Source organism: Rhynchophorus ferrugineus, unplaced genomic scaffold (assembly GCF_030347505.1).
Source record: "Rhynchophorus ferrugineus isolate W39M unplaced genomic scaffold, kcgeb_rfMv2 rfM3, whole genome shotgun sequence".
Taxonomy (NCBI): Eukaryota; Metazoa; Arthropoda; class Insecta; order Coleoptera; family Curculionidae; genus Rhynchophorus; species Rhynchophorus ferrugineus.
In genome coordinates, this window is record NW_027472582.1 from 68,163,597 (window position 1) to 68,185,264 (window position 21,668).

The 21,668-nt window shown below is 31.9% G+C and overlaps 2 protein-coding genes across 5 annotated transcripts in view; one reads left to right on the forward strand and one right to left on the reverse strand.

The window, feature by feature from the left end:
• Ten-a (Teneurin-a transmembrane protein) overlaps nucleotides 1–21,668 on the forward strand; it is a 1,091,387-nt gene that overhangs the window by 125,731 nt on the left and 943,988 nt on the right. The window lies entirely within an intron of this gene.
• LOC143192483 (uncharacterized) lies at nucleotides 13,389–17,329 on the reverse strand. The gene is made up of 3 exons (XM_076397860.1): nucleotides 17,143–17,329; nucleotides 16,364–16,859; nucleotides 13,389–16,261 (listed from the first exon to the last, which is right to left on the reverse strand). Exons 1-3 carry the CDS (start codon nucleotides 17,197–17,199, stop codon nucleotides 15,396–15,398), a joined length of 1,419 nt encoding a protein of 472 aa, XP_076253975.1. The 5' UTR covers nucleotides 17,200–17,329; the 3' UTR covers nucleotides 13,389–15,395.

Below are 21,668 nucleotides of genomic sequence, written 5' to 3' on the forward strand. Positions count from 1 at the left end.
CCAATGTACCTTATGGGATTTAATCCAAATAACAAAATTAATTTATAGACATGATCATTATTTAAAAAAAATTAAGTATAGAAGGCAGCCATAACTTCAGTTTGATGAGTGAATACTTAATGTTAGAAAAATGTGTAAATATTTGGTCGATAAATTTAATGAAAACGTGATTAATAAATAAGAGGTTGAGCCCACCTGGGGAAAATTAAAATGTCGTCAAGTAACCGCGGCTTATCCACGTTACGAAGCAAGAAGCTATGTGTTAAATAAATTATGGTGTTACTGTCGCAAAATATATCATGTGTAGCTTGATATTTATATAATAAAATGACAAATATGTCAAATAATAGTAGTTTGTAGTTAGGCCTAGCGACATCTGTTAGAAGACCGATAAAGACTTTCCTGTTCAACAGGATAATATATGAAAACTAACTCAGTTATATACCAAAAGTGTACTGAATAATTTGTTAAAAAAATGAAATGGGTCAATAAATCATCCACATTACATTTGCATTACAAAGAAGTTAAAAAAAATAATTATAGAATATTAAATATTGACAAAGATTCCTGACTTACCCGCTTCTTTAATATCAGATGCTTCAGTTATACAAGGCAGCCATAACTTCAGTTTGATGAGTGAATATTTAATGTTAGAAAAATGTGTAAATATTTGGTCGATAAATTTAAGGAAAACCTGATTAATAAATAAGAGGTTGAGCCCACCTGGGGAAAATTAAAATGTCGTCAAGTAACCGCGGCTTATCCACGTTACGAAGCAAGAAGCTATGGGTTAAATGAATTATGGTGTTACTCTCGCAAAATATATCATGTGTAGCTTGATATTTATATAATAAAATGACAAATATGTCAAATAATAGCAGTTCGTAGTTAAGCCTAGCGACATCTGTTAGAAGACCCATAAAGACTTTCCTGTTCAACAGGATAATATATGAAAACTAACTCAGTTATATACCAAAAGTGTACTGAATAATTTGTTAAAAAAATGAAATGGGTCAATAAATCATCCACCTTAGAGAGTTGCATTAGAAAGAAGTTAAAAAAAATAATTATAGAATATTAAATATTGACAAAGATTCCTGACTTACCCGCTTCATTAATGTCAGATGCTTCAGTTATAGAAGGCAGCCATAACTTCAGTTTGATGAGTGAAATTTAATGTTAGAAAAATGTGTAAATATTTGCTCGATAAATTTAATGAAAACCTGATTAATAAATAAGAGGTTGAGCACACCTGAGGAAAATTAAAATGTCGTCAAGTAACCGCGGCTTATCCACGTTACGAAGCAAGAAGCTATGTGTAAAACTAAATCCTTTTAGCAAAGTTCAACATAACCAAACCGTTAATATCTAGTTAGTGCACTAAAGTTTTAGTGCATATTATGAACTGCGGTATTAAATCCAGTATGCCTTCGGAATTAAGTCTCTTAATTCGACTAATATATCATTCTGGAATTTAGAGCTCAATGATTTAATTCCAACACTATTTGAGAACTTTAGAAATTCCCCCGGAATTATAGACTGGTTTATAGATGGATTAATATCGGTGAAGTTATGCAAATTAATTAGGGAGGGTAGTTTCTCTGTATGTCGGATATTTGTCCCATATGCTGTACAACATTTTTCTTCTTGTTAATTACATGTAGTTAACTGAATGTTTAAATAGAGAAACTTGATAGGAACGTCTAAGTTTTGCGGTAGAAAATATATGTTATAATATTTAGGCAGTGGAGGTTCTTACGCATTTGCGGTTTCCAACATTCCTTAAAATATTGTAAAACGAACAAACCATTATAATTAACTTGGCTTTTAATTGAACATTATCTGTAAAAATAGAGTCATTTTGAACAAAAATTAGTTCAAGTTAAATCGTTCAGTTTAAAATCGTTAAAAATGAACAGTTCAAAATCCGTAGCTCTATGTGTTTACGTATTTTTTTAAGGCAAGATAGCTTCATTCTGGTCCAATATATCTGTTAAAATATGTTATAATATATAATTATCAATGTTATAGTGCAATAATGTATAACCAAAGGTACATACCAAACTTAATTTCTTTACGGCTTTAACGCTCATTCTAGTGTAGAGCATCCATTATCGGTATTTTTGCATGTAGAATTGGATTTAAATCATTTGTTTCTCGACAATAATGAACGGATCAGCTCAGTTGATTATATCAACTCATATATATCTCAGTTTTCTATGGATACTATCGGGATTAAGAGTTTCCATTAAAATAATTGTACTAAATAGTGCATAAATTGAAAAATATAGTCATTGTTTTCATAAATATCATACATTTTATCAGACGACATTAAAATTCGACACAGCCAAAATTTAATTCGTTTGCATTGCGCATGCGTATCCTCAAAATTCGTTTAAATCCGTCAGAGCAATTGACAGAACACTGATTGAGTAGTCACGTGTTTGGAACACTCGCATTTTTTTTCTATGGCGATGTTTATGACTGGGTTATGGGCAGATAGTTTTGATTAGTAATAAAAAAATAATTAATAAGTAATAAGTATATTTGTTTTTGTACTCTAATGGTAGATTTCAAAAATAGGTTAAGTTATAGCAAGTAGTTAAATAGCAATAGTTAATAGTTCTTCGGCAGGTTTAAATGAACATCCAGTAAAGAAACGCCGAAAGAAACAGAAACAGAAAAGTAGCTTCTATAAAAAATTACATATTATTGTTAGTTTTTGAAATTACTTTTATTATTAATACAAAAAAAATTAAAATTAGTAATTATTTTAGTAATACTCTTATGTTGTAAATATTAGTAATACTTTATTAAAATTAAATATGTATATATATATATATATATATATATATATATATATATATATATATATATATATATATATTCTGGAATTTAATAATTTGTAATTAATAGTTTTTGAAATTTCTTTTATTATTAATACAAAAAAATAAAATTAAAATTAGTAATTATTTTAGTATAACTCTAGTAGTATTATCTTTAGTATTATTTTAATATTAGTAATACTTTATTAAATATATATATATATATATATATATATATATATATATATATATATATTGGCATTTGCGTATGCATGCTGTTAATAAAAAATATACATAAATAGGTTATCGAAAAACTACAAGTCAAAACCACTAATGAAACAGTTAACTCTTCAAATTATCTTCAAGGAAAATATATTGAGCGGCAATTTTGAGATATGTATTGCCTATCTATTCCAACCACAACCCCCTGACTGTTTTGTCAATCGTTGGTGCTCCTACGGATTTAACCAAATTTCGAAAGTGCGCGTGTGCAGTGTAAAACAATGAGATTTTGGCCGTGTCGAATTTTAGTATCGTCTAATTTTATCTCTAACAGAGCTAATAAAAAGGCGATCTTGATTCATCACCCCCTTCGTACTTGGACTGTTTCATTTCAGTAACAACAAGATTATATTGTTTTTCGATTTTGGAGATATTTTAGTCACAGTGCCCATACAAATGCGGCTGTATCCCAGTTAAAAATATTTGCAATTAAAATCGCAGCGACTTCGATGTCAATCCAACAGCAGGATCGCTGTCAAATCAATGTAGCTCCATTGACAAGATATTGCCATGTTACCAGAGAGATGGGAAAAGCTATAAAGAAAAGTAAAATTATTCAGCTTACGCCTATTTGTTATACTTGAACTATTCATAACATTTTAAGAATTTTAAGGAGACTATATAATTAACATTAAAGGAGATTAAGATTTTTATCAATTTTATTTAACAACGTTATAAAAATGTAAGTGTAAAGATAACAAATATATTGAAATTGGTAAAACAAATATTATTTTCCACGTAGCTCGATACAAAATATTTCTAATACGTAATATATAAGAGCTACTTTATATTTATTAGAAAATCTAACGACAAATATATTATACGTGACAACCTAACATCCCTTTCTGAAGTCACAACGAAAAGCCATCCTTTTCTCGTCTAAATCTATCATCGGATTTTCTATTGTTCTCACATCAGCGTCACACAGTCGCGAAATGGCCTTGTTTGAGTCTGACAGCAATTACTTTTACAAGTGTCAAGTCGACTTCTCTAATTCAGTTGTTGCGCGTTTTCCAGTCCCTTAACGTCTCTTTCGATTGTATGATTTTGAGTGGGTAATTTAATTCACACGCCCCCACACGGGAAAAAACATATTTTCTATAGGACAGGAAATGAAAAAATTGGGTTATTTAATCATATAATTTTTTTGAAAGTAAGTGCATTTTAGCGTTCATATTATTACATAAAAGTATGGAACATTACATAAAAAATTACGGTTGAATTCTAATCTAATCTGATCGTTTTATTTCAAAAATAATTTTATGGCATAGATGTTTGGAAAATAATTTTTCACTAAGAGGAGAATGATTCTATTTTTTAACTTTAATTAATACTTTTGAAATGCTCTATAAAATATGCCATAGAATATTAATGATGCAGATATATAGCACGTTATTTTATATTTTTACATTGCTACGTTCATACGGTTTACAGACCAAGAAAATTTATACAATAGACAGTTAGAAATTCCTAATAAAAAGACTTCTTGTCTCAATTTTCTGAGAGAAATAAAAAGAAGAAAAATAAAACAAAGTCATTTTAAAAAAATTGATACGATGAAGATGACAATAGTTCACCATAATTCATTTCCTAGTTTACACATATCAACATATTAACTATTCGGGCTATTTCATTCTAAATGCAATTTTTTTCAATAAAATATAGTTGTCTATTTATCCAATAAAATATATTTAAACTGTCAGGTCTAACACACGGGCTGAAAAATCCTCGGCCTAATACATAGATATTGCTAGTTATATTGTATTCACCTCTGTTTCAGTTAGAACTAACCTTCAAAAGAATGCTATGAAAATTTCATGATATTCTACTCATAAGTTTCTAAGTTTATGTGTTAAAAGTGTCACAATTTTTGTTATTTTCAAAACAATACATCAAAAACAATCTTCTGTTTAAATTTGGACACTTTTTCTTGATGGGAAAACCATTCAATGGGATACCGTTCAAGTAAAGCAATGGCTTGAAAAATGTTATGAGGACTTCCCTTCATCAGACACAACAATAAGACGTTGTTTGAAGACATCGATGATGCAGTGTAGTCTAAATGAGGTGATAACACCAAAAAACATCAAAAAATCTACAAAATCCTTTTTGAATGATCGAATAGTTGCATAAATTCGCTAACCTCGTAAAGATGTAAAAAGAACGTGTTGGTTTTATATTGCATGAGTATTTATACACTATGGCTAAGTTATGTTCAAAATGGTGTTGCGTTTGCTCACTATTGGCCAAAAATAAAAACGTGTTAATGGTTCTGAACAGTGTTTGACCAAGTTTAAACGTAACAAACCATAATTTTTGCGTCAATATGTGACTATGGATGAAAATGGATCCACCGTTTCTCTTCGGAATCGAAACGATCATCATCTGAGTGGACAGCAATTGGTAAACCTCGTCCAAAGCTCCCGAAAGCACAACAATCGACTGGAAAGGTTATGGAAGGGCCAAAATTGCCAAGAAACGGACGCAAAGTGGTCACAAGTCAATAAAAAATATGGAAAAACTACATGAATTGAACTTTGAATTGCCCACACATACGCAGTAGCCGCTAGATTTGAGTCCCTGTGATTACTGACTGTTCGCAGACCTCAAATAAAGAGGTTATCGCTTAAACTGAGGACTATTTTGAGGCAAAAGATATATTGTTCCACAAAAGTGGTATAGAAATGTTAAAGTTTCGCAGCAATGATTATGTGGCTCTTGATGTAGATTATGTTGATGAAAGCCAATCTTGAACAAAAAAAAACGCGTTTCCTTTATTATACCCGGGATTTTTCAACCCATGTGTGATATATTAAATTAAAAGGATATATCACGGATAGTACCACTTCTCCTATATTAAAATACATCGGGTACTAACTAACTTCGTGGTAGAGGTATGCCGACATGCTTCACTTTTCAATTAGTGTGATTTCCTGATTTGGAAGTGTGAACAAAAATTTTTCAGTGCGGTGAAAATATCTGAATTTCGTATTTATGAGAAATGCTTTTCTTTTTTACATCGTTAAAAAAAAGGTAAATTGATTTCTTTAGATCACTATTGAATCTTCTCATTTTAAAACAGTTTTCAATATGTATGGATTCTTTCATGTGGCTTGTTTAAAACCATTTCTATTGTCAGTAATTATTGTATACAACGCACTAGTAAGTAACATTCAATGCAACATTTCATGCATAATTTCAAAATTTAATTTTGTAAGAAAATTGATTAAAGTATTTGGGATGAAATTAATTAGTTAGAAGAACTCCAGTAAATGCCAATTTCCAAGAATTACTTAACAAGAAAACAGAACCAAATGATAGATGAAAGATGTTTCCTTTCATTTAGTAGATTTTCTATCAAATCCTATTAAAATAAATAACAACGGTTTTAAAATGTACAACGTTTATAGATATCTACATACCATCAATCATATTTGATTGTACGACAATTGATTAGAACAGAAATTAGATTGAAAAATAATTACTGAAACGTATCTGGTAACCAATTAATCTCTTTTGAAAGGGATGAATCGTTAGTATCAACAAAGCCGGATTAGCCAGCCGTAAAATTTTAATGGCATGTATAAAACAGCATGACGAAAACGTAAAAAAGTTAAATTGATTGCGTTTTTTTGGTCATGCTCCAGAGTATTGTTCGTCTCCTATACAATAGTTACAATAAGTAATATCATATTTCTCATTGTTAGTTAAGGAAAATATAATTTTTTAAATTCTAAATATATTAAAATTTTTTCTGACGACTAGTATATGTAGTTTTGCTTAATTTTTGTGATCTGTGTACATTATTTAGTATACGCAATAACGTCCAATATTATTCCAGTGTTTCTAAGGTTTTTTTTAATACAATCATTTTTCTCAAAAGAATCTCTCAATTCCATTATTTAAGAACAAAAATTAATTTAACAAGTTAACAGAACAATAACCACTGGAGGCCTCTCATGGTTTTTGAATATTGCAAGGAACACAAAACTCCCGAATCACCCTTATTAAGTAAGCAATTACCGTTACCGGCAATTTAAGCATCTCCTTGAATACTCTTTCCTACTTTCCTACTGCCTAGCATTAATTGTTTCCTCCTAATCTAACATTCGAAATATGAATTCTCACATGAACAATCTTAATATCTTCCACCAAAGTTCCACCACACTTTTGGTTAACGGAGTAATATTTTAGGGATCAAAAAAGTATAATTTTTGCATTTATTGGCTTTAATTGACAATTGATTATATTTATTAATCCTCATTTGGATAGATTTATAAAATGAAGTGTTCTATAATATGAAAAGAAAACGAATTCACTTTCACTGTAATTTTTTTTTATCTATACCAGTCATCTACAATCATTTATGGTGAATTCATGAGATTGTAAAATGCTTTCCCTGTACCTTGCCTTTTTCTTGTTATAACTACTAAATTGACTATTTTAAAAGTATTTAGAACATTTTATAGCTTACTTCAGCTTCATTCCATCACTGTTATTCCTAACTACCTAAAGATATAATTACAGTAAATTTTTTAGTTTTTAAAAGCTTTGAAGATGCGAAACTGCAAGGGTTACTCGATTAAGACCCAACCCAAACTCAAAAATAATTATCACAAGCATTAATTGTGGTCCAGGAAATGATTAGCGAACAATGGGGAAAATTCAAAGATGGGAATATGGGTGCCATATCAATTGAATGACAGGCAAATGGAAGTAGAGCTTGAAACTTATGATCGGAAATCATTTCTGGATCGAATAGTAACAGGTGATAAAAAGTGCATATTTTGAAAAGTGTAAAAATCATAATTAAGATCTGACGAAATCGGCTCTGTGTTTGGTGGGAGCAGAGTGGAGTGATGTATTACAGACTGTGGAAACTTGGTGAAGCAATTAGTAGTCATCGCTGCCAACAACAAATGATCAATTTGAACAATGCATTGATCAAAAAATTTCCAGAACGAACCCTAAGAAGCGTTAAAGTGATTTTACAGCACGATAAAGCAAAACCGGCCAAAGAAGGTTTGAAAGCATTTATATGGGATATATAATCGCATCCGCAGAACTATCCATATCTTGACCTGTCCGATATCAACTTTTCGCATTAATCGCTTCCAGAGAACTTCGCCAATTTCAAAAAAGTTAGAAAATATCCCAAAGAAAACCCATAGAAAAACGTTTTTTTTTTGGCATGACCTAAAATGGATATAAAAAAATACTTAAAATTTTCTATTTTCTATATAATTATGTTTTAAGTAAAGCTTAAAGAAACGAAGAAAGAAAGAAGAAACCGGTAATGACTTTCCGGTAAACCTGGTATAAATATGACTTATTTCTTGTGGAGATTATCAAAAGACCGTTATTCCCAAATGCAGAAAAGTATTAGCCTGAATATGGACGACTGAATAATTGGATACAGAGGTACAATATTTCGCGGTTAAATTACAAGAAGAAGCATGCAAAAATGCCTCAATGAAACCATGTTAAGTAAACTAAGTGATGAACTTAAAGAAAAAAATCAGATTTTCCAAAATCATTTTTCTTATAAAATGTGTAAATAATAAATGTGTAAAATAAAATAATAAATGTGTAAAATAAAATAGCCTTAACAGACAAGATGCCATATAAAAAGTGACTATTTTCTTGGCGGTAGATTAAGATATTTCTTGTTATATTAGATAATTTTAACGATACATTAAGAGCAAAAAAGTGCAATATTTTTTTGGTTAAAGGTCGAAGTCATATTTGTTTTCTTACTCATCTAACACAATAACATTTTGAAGAAAACAAGCCCTGATTTTACCAAAAAAGTACTATAATAAACTATAATAACGGCTACATCATAAATCTAATATTAGTTTATAAATGGGACCAGTATATTACCTTGTTTGGATAAAATTTACAAAAAAGAAATCACAGTCTCCAACATTTAACCACGCGTAACATATTGACACTTAATATCAGCCATCTGTTTTTACATACTCCCTCATGCCCTATCCGTAAACCGACTGAGCTTTATCGGTGAAAAACTGATGCAGATGTTTTTTAGTGTTCTCCTAACTATTCACTTGAAATCTGCCCGTTTTGGGGGGAGTTTTTTTGTTGCCTTGTCGAGCTTTTTGTTCCGCTTCGCTGACATTTTCCAGAGGGCGTCAAGAAACAACGAAATTTCGCAAAATTAAGAAACTTCTTAATAGAACAACAGGAAAGAAAAATTGGGGCGAAAAAAATTTAATAAACAGCGAATAAAAAATATGGACATTAGTGTCAGAAGAATTGATAAACCAGCAATTTAAGTATCTCGTTGAAGACTCTTTCCTACTTTCCTACTGCCTAGCATTAATTGTTACCTCGCAATCTAACATTCCAAATATGAACTCTCACATGCACAATCTTTCTACCTTTCACCTAATATTTTAGGAATAAAAAGCGTGTAATTTTTACTTTTACTGGCTTTATTTGATAATTGGCTATATTCGTTAGATAATTGGCTATATTCGTTAGTCCTCATTTTGGACAGCTTTATAAAATTAAGTGTTCTAAAATATGAAAATATAAAACGAATTCACTTTCACTGTTATTTTTTATGATCCATAATAATTTGTTTCGTCTTACATTACGGTTCTATGAGGTTGAATTTGAATCATCACCACAGTAATATAAAGTAGTAGCCACTTATAAATAATATATATAGCATTTATATCGTAGACTGAGCTTTATCGATAAAAATCTGATGCAGATGTTTTTTTAGTGTTCTCCTAACTATTCACTTGAAATCTGTCCGTTCTGTTGTCGCCTTGTCGAGCTTTTTTTTCCCTCCACTAATATTTTCCAGAGGGTGCCAAAAAACAACGAAATTTCGCAAAATTAAGAAACTTTATAATAGAACAACAGGAAAGAAAAATTGGGGTAAGTACTGGGAGAAAAAAGAAAATATTTTAATAAACAGAGAATGAAAAATATGGACATTAGCGTCAGAAGGCAAAATATTATGCTCAACCATAAATTCAGGAACGTTAATTATTTTTTGTTTAATTAAGTTGCGAAATATGAACCGTATATTTTAATTAGTAAAGGATTATATCACTGCATATATTAAGGGGGAATATTTTATAACTACCAACAATGTAGTAGTTAAAATAATAATTACTTCATATAAAATATTAACATGGAAGTAATTTTATATGTCTTTGACTTAATTTCTCTATTAATTGAAAATTAAAGATATAGTTTGGTAGTAAAATTTTTATGTTATGATGAGTTTACAAATAGCTATATAATTAATATTTTCCTTATTCTTAGTGAACTATTGAAGGCCTTAAAATATATTTTCGTGAAATTGGTACAGTGGCTTCAAGCAGTGGCAACTATATGTATGCCAATGTGTTCTAGAAGGCCAAAAAACGTTGAAGACCAGTACTTGAAGGCATCATTATTGGAGATTCAAAATTCGACTATAAATGATGCGTTTGAGTCGAGCGCTGTGCGAGAATTGGCGAGAATATGAGCAAATACACATCATAGTTTTTGTTCAGTATGCCAACGTTGTACTACATGTTACCAAACCGGTGAAAACTTACTTGGAAACAGAAACCCTCCCGCCGTATATTCCAGACCTTGTGCCTTCTAATGACTACTTGTTTCGATATATGAGTCGTGATCAGTCTGAGCAGGCCTTCAGATCTCAAGATGATACCAAGAAATGGGCCGGTTCCTGGAAAGCCTTAAAAGATACATCGTTTTTTCGAGATGGAATCCGCACAACGCTTGAAAGATGGTAAAAAGCATCGGCTATCGATGGACAATACTTTGAATAAAGTACGTTGTGCCGATATGTCTTAATAAAACTTCAAATTAAAAAATATCTAGAACGAAATTTTAGTTCCAATAATAAGAACGTTTCTTCCTTTATCGCAACTTCTATACATTTTGATTTATTTTCATTCCACACAAGTGACAATAAGGCATCAAAATATTACCGAAAGTTCCGAAAGTACACCGCCTAAATTATATATTTCACTTGGAGCAAAAAAGATACGCTCTAATCACAAATCAATATTTATTTTTTCTTTTCGTGCAGTTCGTTCTGTTCCTACGGTGCCGTCGGCATTTTCAGGGATCGGCTTCGAGAGGCTGGGTGGCGTATCTAGTAAATTATTAAGAGATTGCGGTTGCCAAAACTTCCTTCTTTGGCCTATAAGCTGCCAGGTTATCGTACGAGATACATTATTCAATCTCCGAAAATGTTTTACAAGTTTGCCGCTTGGTTCGGCTTTTTTACGGCTCCGTGGTATCGGGATTATCTATTGAGATTCCGACAATTGAAATTGGATCTACAATTTATCAATAAAATTCTTTTTTTTTTCTTATGGGGAAATTTAACATAAAACACCATTGCTGGTCGTCTCTTCCTTCCCCTCCTGCTATGGAACCACTTACACACCAACTCGGTATAATAGGGTAATCCGCACCCTCAGGGTTACAGTGCATCCAGTTGCAGGTTGTAGCTGCTCTGTTAACTTATCGTATGTTTTATTGCTATTATTCCTGTGTGTGTAATCTTATCTGCCTCAGTGAAAGCATTACTTTCCCCTTGACCGAATACCTGTTTCATGGGGTTTTACCATTTTTTGCGAAGTTGAATGAAAATGATTTGAATGCATTGAAACACGTGCCTAATATTTAAACTTTTTCACTATTCTTACTTTGTTCCTGTATTTCTATGGTTAAATTGAAACCTCATTAGCCTGTTCTGTGTTTATATGAAAGGTTGTAGGGCGTCTAGATGTACAGAATGAAGATAATTTTCAAGTACAAGAAAAAAACAGCCAATATTTATAGGAGTCATCATTTCACGAGGTATGTTGATGTTTCAAAAATATATAAAAATAAAATAAATATTAGGATAGGTTTGGTTTAATTTTTTAATTTCCTGCGTACAAATAGGTTCATATTAATCAATCATTCAAATTAATCACATTAGTTCATGTTTTACGGCAAAATCTTAACTTTTATCCATCCTCTTAAAGAAGGACTGATGTGTCTTTTTAAATTTACAAAAAATAAACTGGAAACTTCGGAGTTGAATTATTCAAGTCTTAATTATATAGACAGCTCTGTGTAACATATACACCATATATAGGTAGACCAACCCTTTATTCTTCTTCTTATTATTCTTCTTTATTTTAATTCTTTAATGGATTCTTTGATGACTTATAATATAGAAATAATATAATACATTTTGGTACATTGTTATTGTATCCAGAGTTAATATATTTTTTTCTCATGAGTCTCTCTTCCTACGACTAAATTTTGCCAAGAAGCCTTACATTCCTTAGTGTAATGGGCCAAGTGCTCAGTTTACCAAAACGAAGCTGCTCAAACAAGGCTAAAACGACTTATTCAAGAACGAAGTCCACACGTTATGTCATGAATATAGTATTATGTCACTTAATTAGATTACAAATTGATTTACAAATATAATACTTCTAGTTGAAGGTATATATATTATGTTAAATTAGATATATTCAGTTTAATGGGATAATAACATAATTTCTGTTATAACTTTCTGATAAAAAATAATGAAACCTAAAGTTTAACCCATTAAAAATATCATTTTGAAAAATATACTTTCAAACATCTATTGCTTATTAATAGCTTTATACATAATCCCCACTCTTTGAAAAGCTTTTCAAACTTCGCTACAATATAATTAGTTAATATAAATACATGCAATTTTAATCCTAATGCATTCAAAAGCATTAGCTGAAGCCTTATTTCTATATATGGAAAATAATCTCCAAAGAAAACAGAGATTACTATATAGGGATTAACAAAGTTGTCCTTTTGACCTAACCAAGCGTATCAAATAACTGAATAATAAATGAGTTTGGAAACTGCCACTAGCAAGATTGTAATTGTTTTTACGTTTGTTATTATTAATCAAATGTATATGTTATATTTAACATACATTTACCTGAATGCCATTTATCAACGAAATGAATACTGAAATTTAATAATTATACACTGCCAATATGCACATTAAACTTGCTTAATAAAATCCATTCAGACTGACTATAAATTAATAAATTATTACGTGTTTTGGCATATATTAAATATATATTACTACTAGCTGACCCGACAGACTTCGTCCTGTCAAAAAGATTTGTAATGTGGCAGTTTTTGTGCCTACGTATTTTAAAAAATTCTCCTGAACAGAACCATCACCCTGGTGATAGGGCGTTGTGAATAAAAAATAATTAAATAAAACATATATAAGGATTGAAAAGTAAGTAATCGCTTTATTGTTAATCATGTGAATCATAATTATTATTATTATTATCATTATATTGCTTTGTGGTATACGATGTTTTTTGTTTGATTACCTGGCGCATAGATAAACAAATCTGATGGTTTTCCAACACGGGAACAGGCAACATACAATTGACCATGTGAGAAACATGGGTTTTCTAGATTAATACCACAAACACTTAATGATTGCCCCTGGGACTTGTTTATAGTCATAGCAAAAGCAAGCCGTCAACATGTCTATAGGAAATTTGCCATTACCAATGTCAATGAGTTGTTTAGAGAATATGTTTCCAGATTGGTCATTTTGCAACTCGACACGCATATTCTTGCTTAAATGAAGTACTTTAACATGTTTCCACAAATTGGAGGACTTTAGACATGCATTGAGTTCATCAGCTGGCGTTGATCGTGGAATCACTGGCAATGTTTGACGAAAATCTCCTGCTAATAAAATCATTGCACCACCAAATCGGTTATTATTGCTACGTAGATCTTTTAAGGTTCTGTCTAAAGCCTCCAAAGATTTTTTATGTGCCATCGTGCATTCATCCCAAACAATCAATTTACATTGCTGCAAAACCTTTGCCATTGCAGAGTTCTTCGAAACGTTGCAGGTTGGAGTTTCATTGCTTTGCATATTTAATGGCAATTTTAGTGCTGAATGGGCTGTTCGACCACCTTCAAGCAAAGTTGCTGCGATTCCCGACGAAGCGAGTGCAAGTGCAATTTTATTTTGTGAGCGAATTGTTGCTAATATTAATGAAATAAAAAAAGTTTTTCCTGTACCACCAGGTGCATCTAAGAAATAAATCCCTCCAGTTTCATCATTTGTTACTTTCATAAGAGTTTCAAATACATACTTCTGTTGTTCATTTAACAGTGGAAGATTTGTTTGAATTTATTCTTTCAAAGCGTTGAGATCATACAGTCTTTCTCGATGCAACTCTTGGATAAAAGCGTCATGCATTGGACGATTGGGCGCGGTCAGGCCTAATTGAATTAATAGTTTGTTTGACATTATCAAGCACATGTCCTCAATTGAAATCAATGCTTCATTGTAAATTTCTTCACTGATTTGTATATTTGGATTTCCCATTCTATTCCGTATTTGATACAAAATATCATCACACATATAATCTTTGTACTTCATCCACAAATCAATTGGGTTTGATGGGAAGCATGTAGATATGATTATAGAAAACAATGTTCGTATTTGATGAGTGTGTGATGATATTACAGCATCATTGAGAGTTTGATCCCAATGAGCGTCATTTTCAAGCAATTGCAAACGTTGACAGGCTTCTCTGTAGGATCCACACAATTCACCATCAACAGTTCGTAACTGTTGGAATGATGTTGGGCCACGTACATTGACTAATAGCAGTCGTAAATAAAAACATTCATCATTGCTTGGATGTACTGAATAAATCCGGCCAATCGCATCGGTGGAATATACATCTGTATATCCTGGAACTGGTTTTCCTTGTTTCCGTCGTATAAATCTCCTTGAGGATTGATTCCAGGTATAATATTTTGGCATTTCAGAATATAGCAATGTTTGTGCGAAATCATCGTTTTGGCATGTCTCAAAAAAACTGGTTAATGTAGTAGATGGTGGCTGAGCAGCTCTTTGTACTGCGTTCTGTGCTGTAAAATACACTCTTTGTCCATTTTCTAAATGCACAGCTAAGTGAACAACAGAAGGGTGTCTCTCGGGTGAATAGGAAAAGAAAATATTCGCCAAACTGCTTCATTACTACTGACATAGCGGCCCATTTGGTATTGGGTAACTTCATCATTAGAATTCCCTGCACCAATTCCAATCACAGCCATATCACTCCCTTTGGTTACATATTTGCAAATGTATTTAATCGATTTCACTGAATGGCAAGATTCAACGTTGATGTGTGCTTTGAATGTCTTTGATAAAATGGGTGAATATGGAACAATCCAACGATTATCTATTTCAATATCTTGTTAATTTAATTTGACAATTGTTGATTTTCCATTGTCTGCTGTCGATCTGCGACGATACAATGGATAACCGTCATTACCAGTAATTGTTTCCGATATTAATGTCCGTGGATATCGTTTTGAACATTTACCATCCATCATACACGGTGAATTTTGATTAAGAGTTCCACAGGGACCATGTATCATGTTTTTGATAACTACCTCATGCAATCCAGGATCTACTTGTACATTAGGGATTTCAGCTGATATCACTGCATCAACTTCATTTGGCCTTATCTTTTCAACCAACCAAATCAAAATATGTGCATGTGGCAATCCTCGTTTCTGCCACTCCACAGAATACATCCAGCAGCGTGTCTCACCAAACACATTATGTTTTACGATGAAATTCATTAAAGATTTCAACTTTTGTCTAAAGACTCTGGCTGTAATATCATGACGATCAATGGATGATTTCCCAGGTAATAACTCCTGCTTAATTTCTATCCATTGCGGATTGCATGTAAATGTGATGAACAAATCTGCTGTACCATAATGACGAACATACGACATGGCATCTTGAGCATATTCGTGCATATGCCGAGGGCTTCCGATGTATGTTGCTGGAAGAATAGTCATCCGACCGACATTCTGTGCATTTCCATCAGTATTAATCGCATCTCGAAGGTGAATATACTCTTCAGATCGGAGTTTGGTTTGATTCAACCTGATGAATGTTAATCTCTCCGTTTCAATTTTAACATACATGTCATCAACATATTTGTGATATAATCGCCGACATTTCAATATGTGATTATCTGCATTTTCCCGAATCATTAGGCGGTATGAATAATAGTTCATTGAACTGACTTTTTTGTTGGTTTCAGAACCTGTAAACAGATTTTGTTTTAATAACATTCAAATATAAAATTAAAATACATAATATAGTGACTGAGATATTATCGCCATAGCTAAACTAATATTTTAGTTACCTGTAATGGGATTTATCATTTTTATTGATAAATCGTAGCCATCTTCACCTTGCCAAAATATAATGGGATATTGCAGTGCATCATATGAGCGGTGTGTTTCCTTTATAGGTTGTAATTGAAAATTCCGACGATGTAAAACAATATCACGGGATTCCAAGTTTTCTCCAACTACAACGATAGCAACTTCATCAATAGTTGGTGCATTAAAACGTCTTGTATGTTGACCTGCAGGTGTTTTATCAGCTCTGATTACAATTTTGTGATTATCGGATGGCATCAGATCCAGGGCAGTTTTAAACAATATAATCAATTGATTGTGTTGATGAAATAAAGTTTGTAATTGTTCTACAATAGACCTTTTTACTAAATTGTTATGTGCACAACGCAGATCAATTTCTTGTGGTGAATTGCCCATAAAATAAATTTGCAGGAATTTGTTGTCGCTATCTGACACTGGTAACAGTGAACCTGCTCTGTGATATATTTGCCCTTGTATCTGTAAATAAAAAAATATTATGGTGTGGTATAAATTAATGGATTGTCAATGATCAAACTTAAATAATATTTGATCTTAAAAAGTATATATTTAGTTTTAACTAATATCTATCAAATATAAAATATAATAAAAGTGTCACTGAAACTGAATCACCATATAATATGATGACTAAGTGATATATTTCGTAATTATTAAGAAATTGAAGATTAGTAACACATCTTAACTTTGGTGACAGAAAATTTTGTTCGCTAAAATAATTATGAGTAACTGCTATAATACATACCTTGAAAGTTGGCATAAAATTTTCCCGAACTGCATTTGTTGCCCCAAATGAAGTCATTTGAAAGCAATTGTTATATTGTTGAATATGTGTCAAAAAGTGTATAGAATCTGTTCCTGTTCCTGAAACCAATGAGTACAATGGTTCTGGTGGTGGATCCAATTGTATCAATTTCACTTTACCATTTGCGCAACACAATCCATTGGCTTCGTTTTTGTATTTTAATGCCTTACAGTGTGAGCAAACCAAGTTCATAGAACCAATAACAACACATTGGTAGTTACTGTAGTCAATTGACACATCGTAACTGAAAGCAGCTGGATTCAAACTTGCGCGATTATTAGTTGAATGTCGCGCTCGCGCTTCACGCGTTTGTGATATCCGAATTCTTTCACGTTCATTTCCGTCGTCACGTTCTTGTGCAGTACGATTAGATCGGTAATTAGCTTGGTTTATAGCATTTCTGGTTCTTCTACCTAAATTGCTTCGTCTTATAGGAGGCATATCAAATATAAATTATTTTTTCACTAATCACGAACTAAACAAACACTAACTAACTAAACACTCTGCACAAAACACGATATACGAATTTGTTTCGTGTATCACTTGACAATTCATCTGTCATCTGTCAAAAGTCATCTGTAACAGACAACTTTTTTTTTTAAATTTGATATGACTTGAACTCAAATCCTTTTAAGCCGTACGAATTGTTTTATTTATTTAAAATTTGAATTAAATTTTATACAAATAAAAAATTTTAAATAAATAAAACAATTCGTACGGATTAAAAGGATTTGAGTTCAGGTCATATCAAATTTAAAAAAAAAAAGTTGTCTGTTACAGATGACTTTTGACAGATGACAGATGAATTGTCAACTGATACACGAAACAAATTCAAACAAAAAGGGCTATTTTTAGAGTTTTTCCAGCAATAATTCTAATTTTTCTCGCCGTAAAAACCATCCCTGAACTTCAACGAACATTTTAAAAAAAGATTTGGCCAAATTGGTCCAGGCGTTGTTGAGTTATGCGCTTAGGAACATATTTTGCGATTCATTTTTATATATGAGATTACAGGAATAAAATATACAATATTTGGCAGTGATATATTCAGTACTGACGTTAAATCAAACTATTGATAATTAATTCAATACGACGTATATGTATTAACTAATTTATGTATATTTTAGATTACTATAGGGTTGAATGTAAAATAGATGTTTCTTGTAATGAAATTTGTGCCATGTCATCTTAATATTAAGTCATTCTTGTAATATAATAGACTCTTTTGTTGAGAATATATTGCAAAGTGTCATTATCATTAAACAGTGAAGCCATAAGGTATCTTGGATTGACATGTTTGTAGTTTATATACTATAGAATATTTACCATATGATTTGTGATATTAAAATCAGAATCTAATCAGCCTTGATTCCAAGTTTATGTTAAGCAAATCCTTTAGTCCACAAAAATTCTATACATGTGATGGTGTGGATAAAAATGTCTTTGGGACTTTGTTACTAAACTAATACCATCTTAAAAATAATTTTACGTTAGTCATCTTGATATTCTCTATCCTATGATTATTTAATATTCTTCAATATTAATGCAGTTATCTTTCATCATCGTTTATTATCATCAGTTAATTATCAGCTTGAAGACTTGTGTTCAAAAGATGAAGTATGAGTATAATCAACCGTTAATTAACCTAATCTAAGTCCATACTATTATTTTGATATTTCTCGAGATAAAACAACAGTTTTACATTTATCATTATTTAGTTATTCAGTGTTAACCAATTCTATTTAGCACGTTTGTTGTCTTTAAATTCGTTTTATCAGCGTCTTGTCAAGGGTGGAATAATGTTCCGTTGTCAAATATACTATACACAAGTTTGAATATCAAATCTTTTTTTATTTTATTATGTTATTTTAAATATTGTAATTTTTATAGCTATTTAAATCTTATGTTTTTTAACAATGTATGAAGGGAATGATTTTCATCCCTAAAAGAGTTCCATATCTCTAAATTTTCTATGGATACCCTGCAGATTTACAGTCATCTCTGAAATAATTATATATGTAAAGATATATGTATTTTCTTCAATTTCACAAATTTATCATATAACTCGAATAGAACTAACTTCAAAGTGATCTTGGTTTGTCGACTTTCGTCGATCTTTTTGTGAATATAATATTATATTGTTTTCCTTTTAGTTTTTATTCGTTACAAATATTCAATACTACTGAAATACGCTTAAATTTATTTCCGATAGAAACGTAATCCCCAGCAACGTATTTTTAATAGAATCCATACTTACCTTTAACGCTATTTAGCGGTAAGAAGTGATCTCTATTACCATATTCCTGGCCGAAGCTTCAGTATCTTCAATAAAAGTAATGATGAATATTAATGCGCTAAAATAACGTTTCCCGATTTATAACCTCTTATTATCACTAATATTTTGAATAAATTTGCGGATATTTGACAACTAGACGAATTTGATCTATTCTATTTTACATTATTTGTATACTTGGATTTGCTAATTTGCTGACCATATATCAAATGGTGGTGGGCTTCAATTTGTAAGATTTAAAACATGCCCCTTAAATTTGTCAGTAGATTTTTTATAGGTTTATATAGTTGAGTAATCGACTCATCACTAATTTAGTAATTTTAAATTAGCATGTCTGGTGAAATGAATGAATGAAAGAAATTTTTATCAGTATTTAATAATCCAGATGGTACTATAGCTCTAGTGCTATAGGTGATTTGTTCACTTTTCACTATAGCTGCAATAAGATCAGTTGCCACGAAAAGGAACTTTGACTTTGCTGCCCGCTATTGATGGACTTTTTGCAATTGTCGTTCAAAATGTTCGGTTGATGTCAAGAGACATCATGAAATTTTACACTTATGGCTCAGTAAACTTTGTTTTCACCGGACAAGCAATGGAACCCAATCGACGCTGGCGTACCTCAAGCTTCACCGCTTGCCCTAGCCTTATTTAACCTCTTCGTTTCAGATATACCGAGAAAAGAGCACATTGACGTCGCATTTGACGCTGACGACACTGATTTCCTCTCGGCCGCCAGGCTCGAGGTTAACATTCAAGAACGTTTACAGTATCAGCTTGATCATGCGGTCAAGTGGTTCAAATTCTGGAAGTTGCAAAAACGTCACATACCTAGGTCTCCAATTCGACTGACGGTTTGGTTGGCATTCTCAAATCTAGAAAGCAATCCAGAAAGGTTCGGGGATAACAAACCTGCTAATCTTTTTTGATTTGCCCTTCTAGCAGACTTCCCCTCTCCCTCAAATGCCTATTTTACGAGTTGTTAATTCGGTTCGTACTCTTCCACGGATCTAATGTCTATTTCAAGTTTGTTATACCCAACAAGATGAAACAGCTTTAAATTTTCCAAACTAAGCTCATCAGGAGAATCTGAGACGCTCCATGGTTTGTTACAAATAATCAAATTCGGCATGCTGGGAGCTCAAAACTTTAAACGAGAAACGTCTGCAGTCACGACTTTGGCTCCATACGACAGCACCCAGTCGTGCTTTAACTCAAATTTGCGAATCTATACTTAGTTTCACGATCTATTTTTTCGCCGGGTCCCCGTGCCCAATAACGACTGCCTGGTTAGGGTGTGCCATATATCCAAATTTAATGCAGTAGCAGCGGTCAACTGTGAGGGGGTTTCGGTTTAGTGTATTAGGAAGCTCAGAGGCAGTCCCACATAACCCGATCCAACTTGTCACATATTCCACCGCTTGGTTTTAGGCCAGAACAAAAAATTAAAACACGATGTTAAAACGGTTGGACAGAGTCGTTCCTTATATTCTTGTGGTAGTCATTTTTCAGCCTTCTGTAAACCTATAGGAACAGTTACTTCACCAACTGATCCGCTCATTCAATTTTGTTTTAGTGTTTGAGATATGTTTTCGACGAATAAGTCCTGTTCGAACTGTGGTTCCTCCATAATGTTCCTTGTCATTGATATTAAAAACAGTACTTTTAAATCGTTGAACCTAAAACCAATGATTACGCTATGACGTAACAATCACATAAGTTTCTAAAAGAGTTTAGTAGACTTCGGCCGCAGCAACAATAAAAGAAAGTAATATCTAAAAGGCAAGTTTGTGCATTCTAATTCCTCTCGGATATCATTTTAAAAAAGTACCTCTTTGATCAGATGACGATCGTGAGATATAACTTGAAAATAGAGCTATAAAAATATACTTGAAAAACAATCACAGACTAGGATGGGTGGTAAATGATTAGTTACAAATTCTCTCTTTTCAGAATGGTTTATACGACTAGATCTGTCTTAATTATTTCAAGGTCAATAGAGTAGTTGAAAGATGTTGAAGATGAAATATATATTCCCATATTAATTTTTAAATAATTAGGTCAACGTATCTTCTGTTCAACAATTTGATGACCTACTCATGACATAATAACACAATTTTCCCCTGTTTGTTTCGCCAAACAATAGAACTTTCGATCGGGGCCGCGATATAAA

Coding starts and splice junctions, on each gene's coding strand:
- LOC143192483 (XM_076397860.1), bottom strand. CDS start 17,199: ATGACTTCATTTGGGGCAACAAATGCAGTTCGGGAAAATTTTATGCCA. Junction 16,860..17,142: donor ATTTTATGCCAACTTTCAAG/GTATGTATTATA, acceptor TTTTATTTACAG/ATACAAGGGCAAATATATCA. Junction 16,262..16,363: donor AATGATAAATCCCATTACAG/GTAACTAAAATA, acceptor ATCTGTTTACAG/GTTCTGAAACCAACAAAAAA.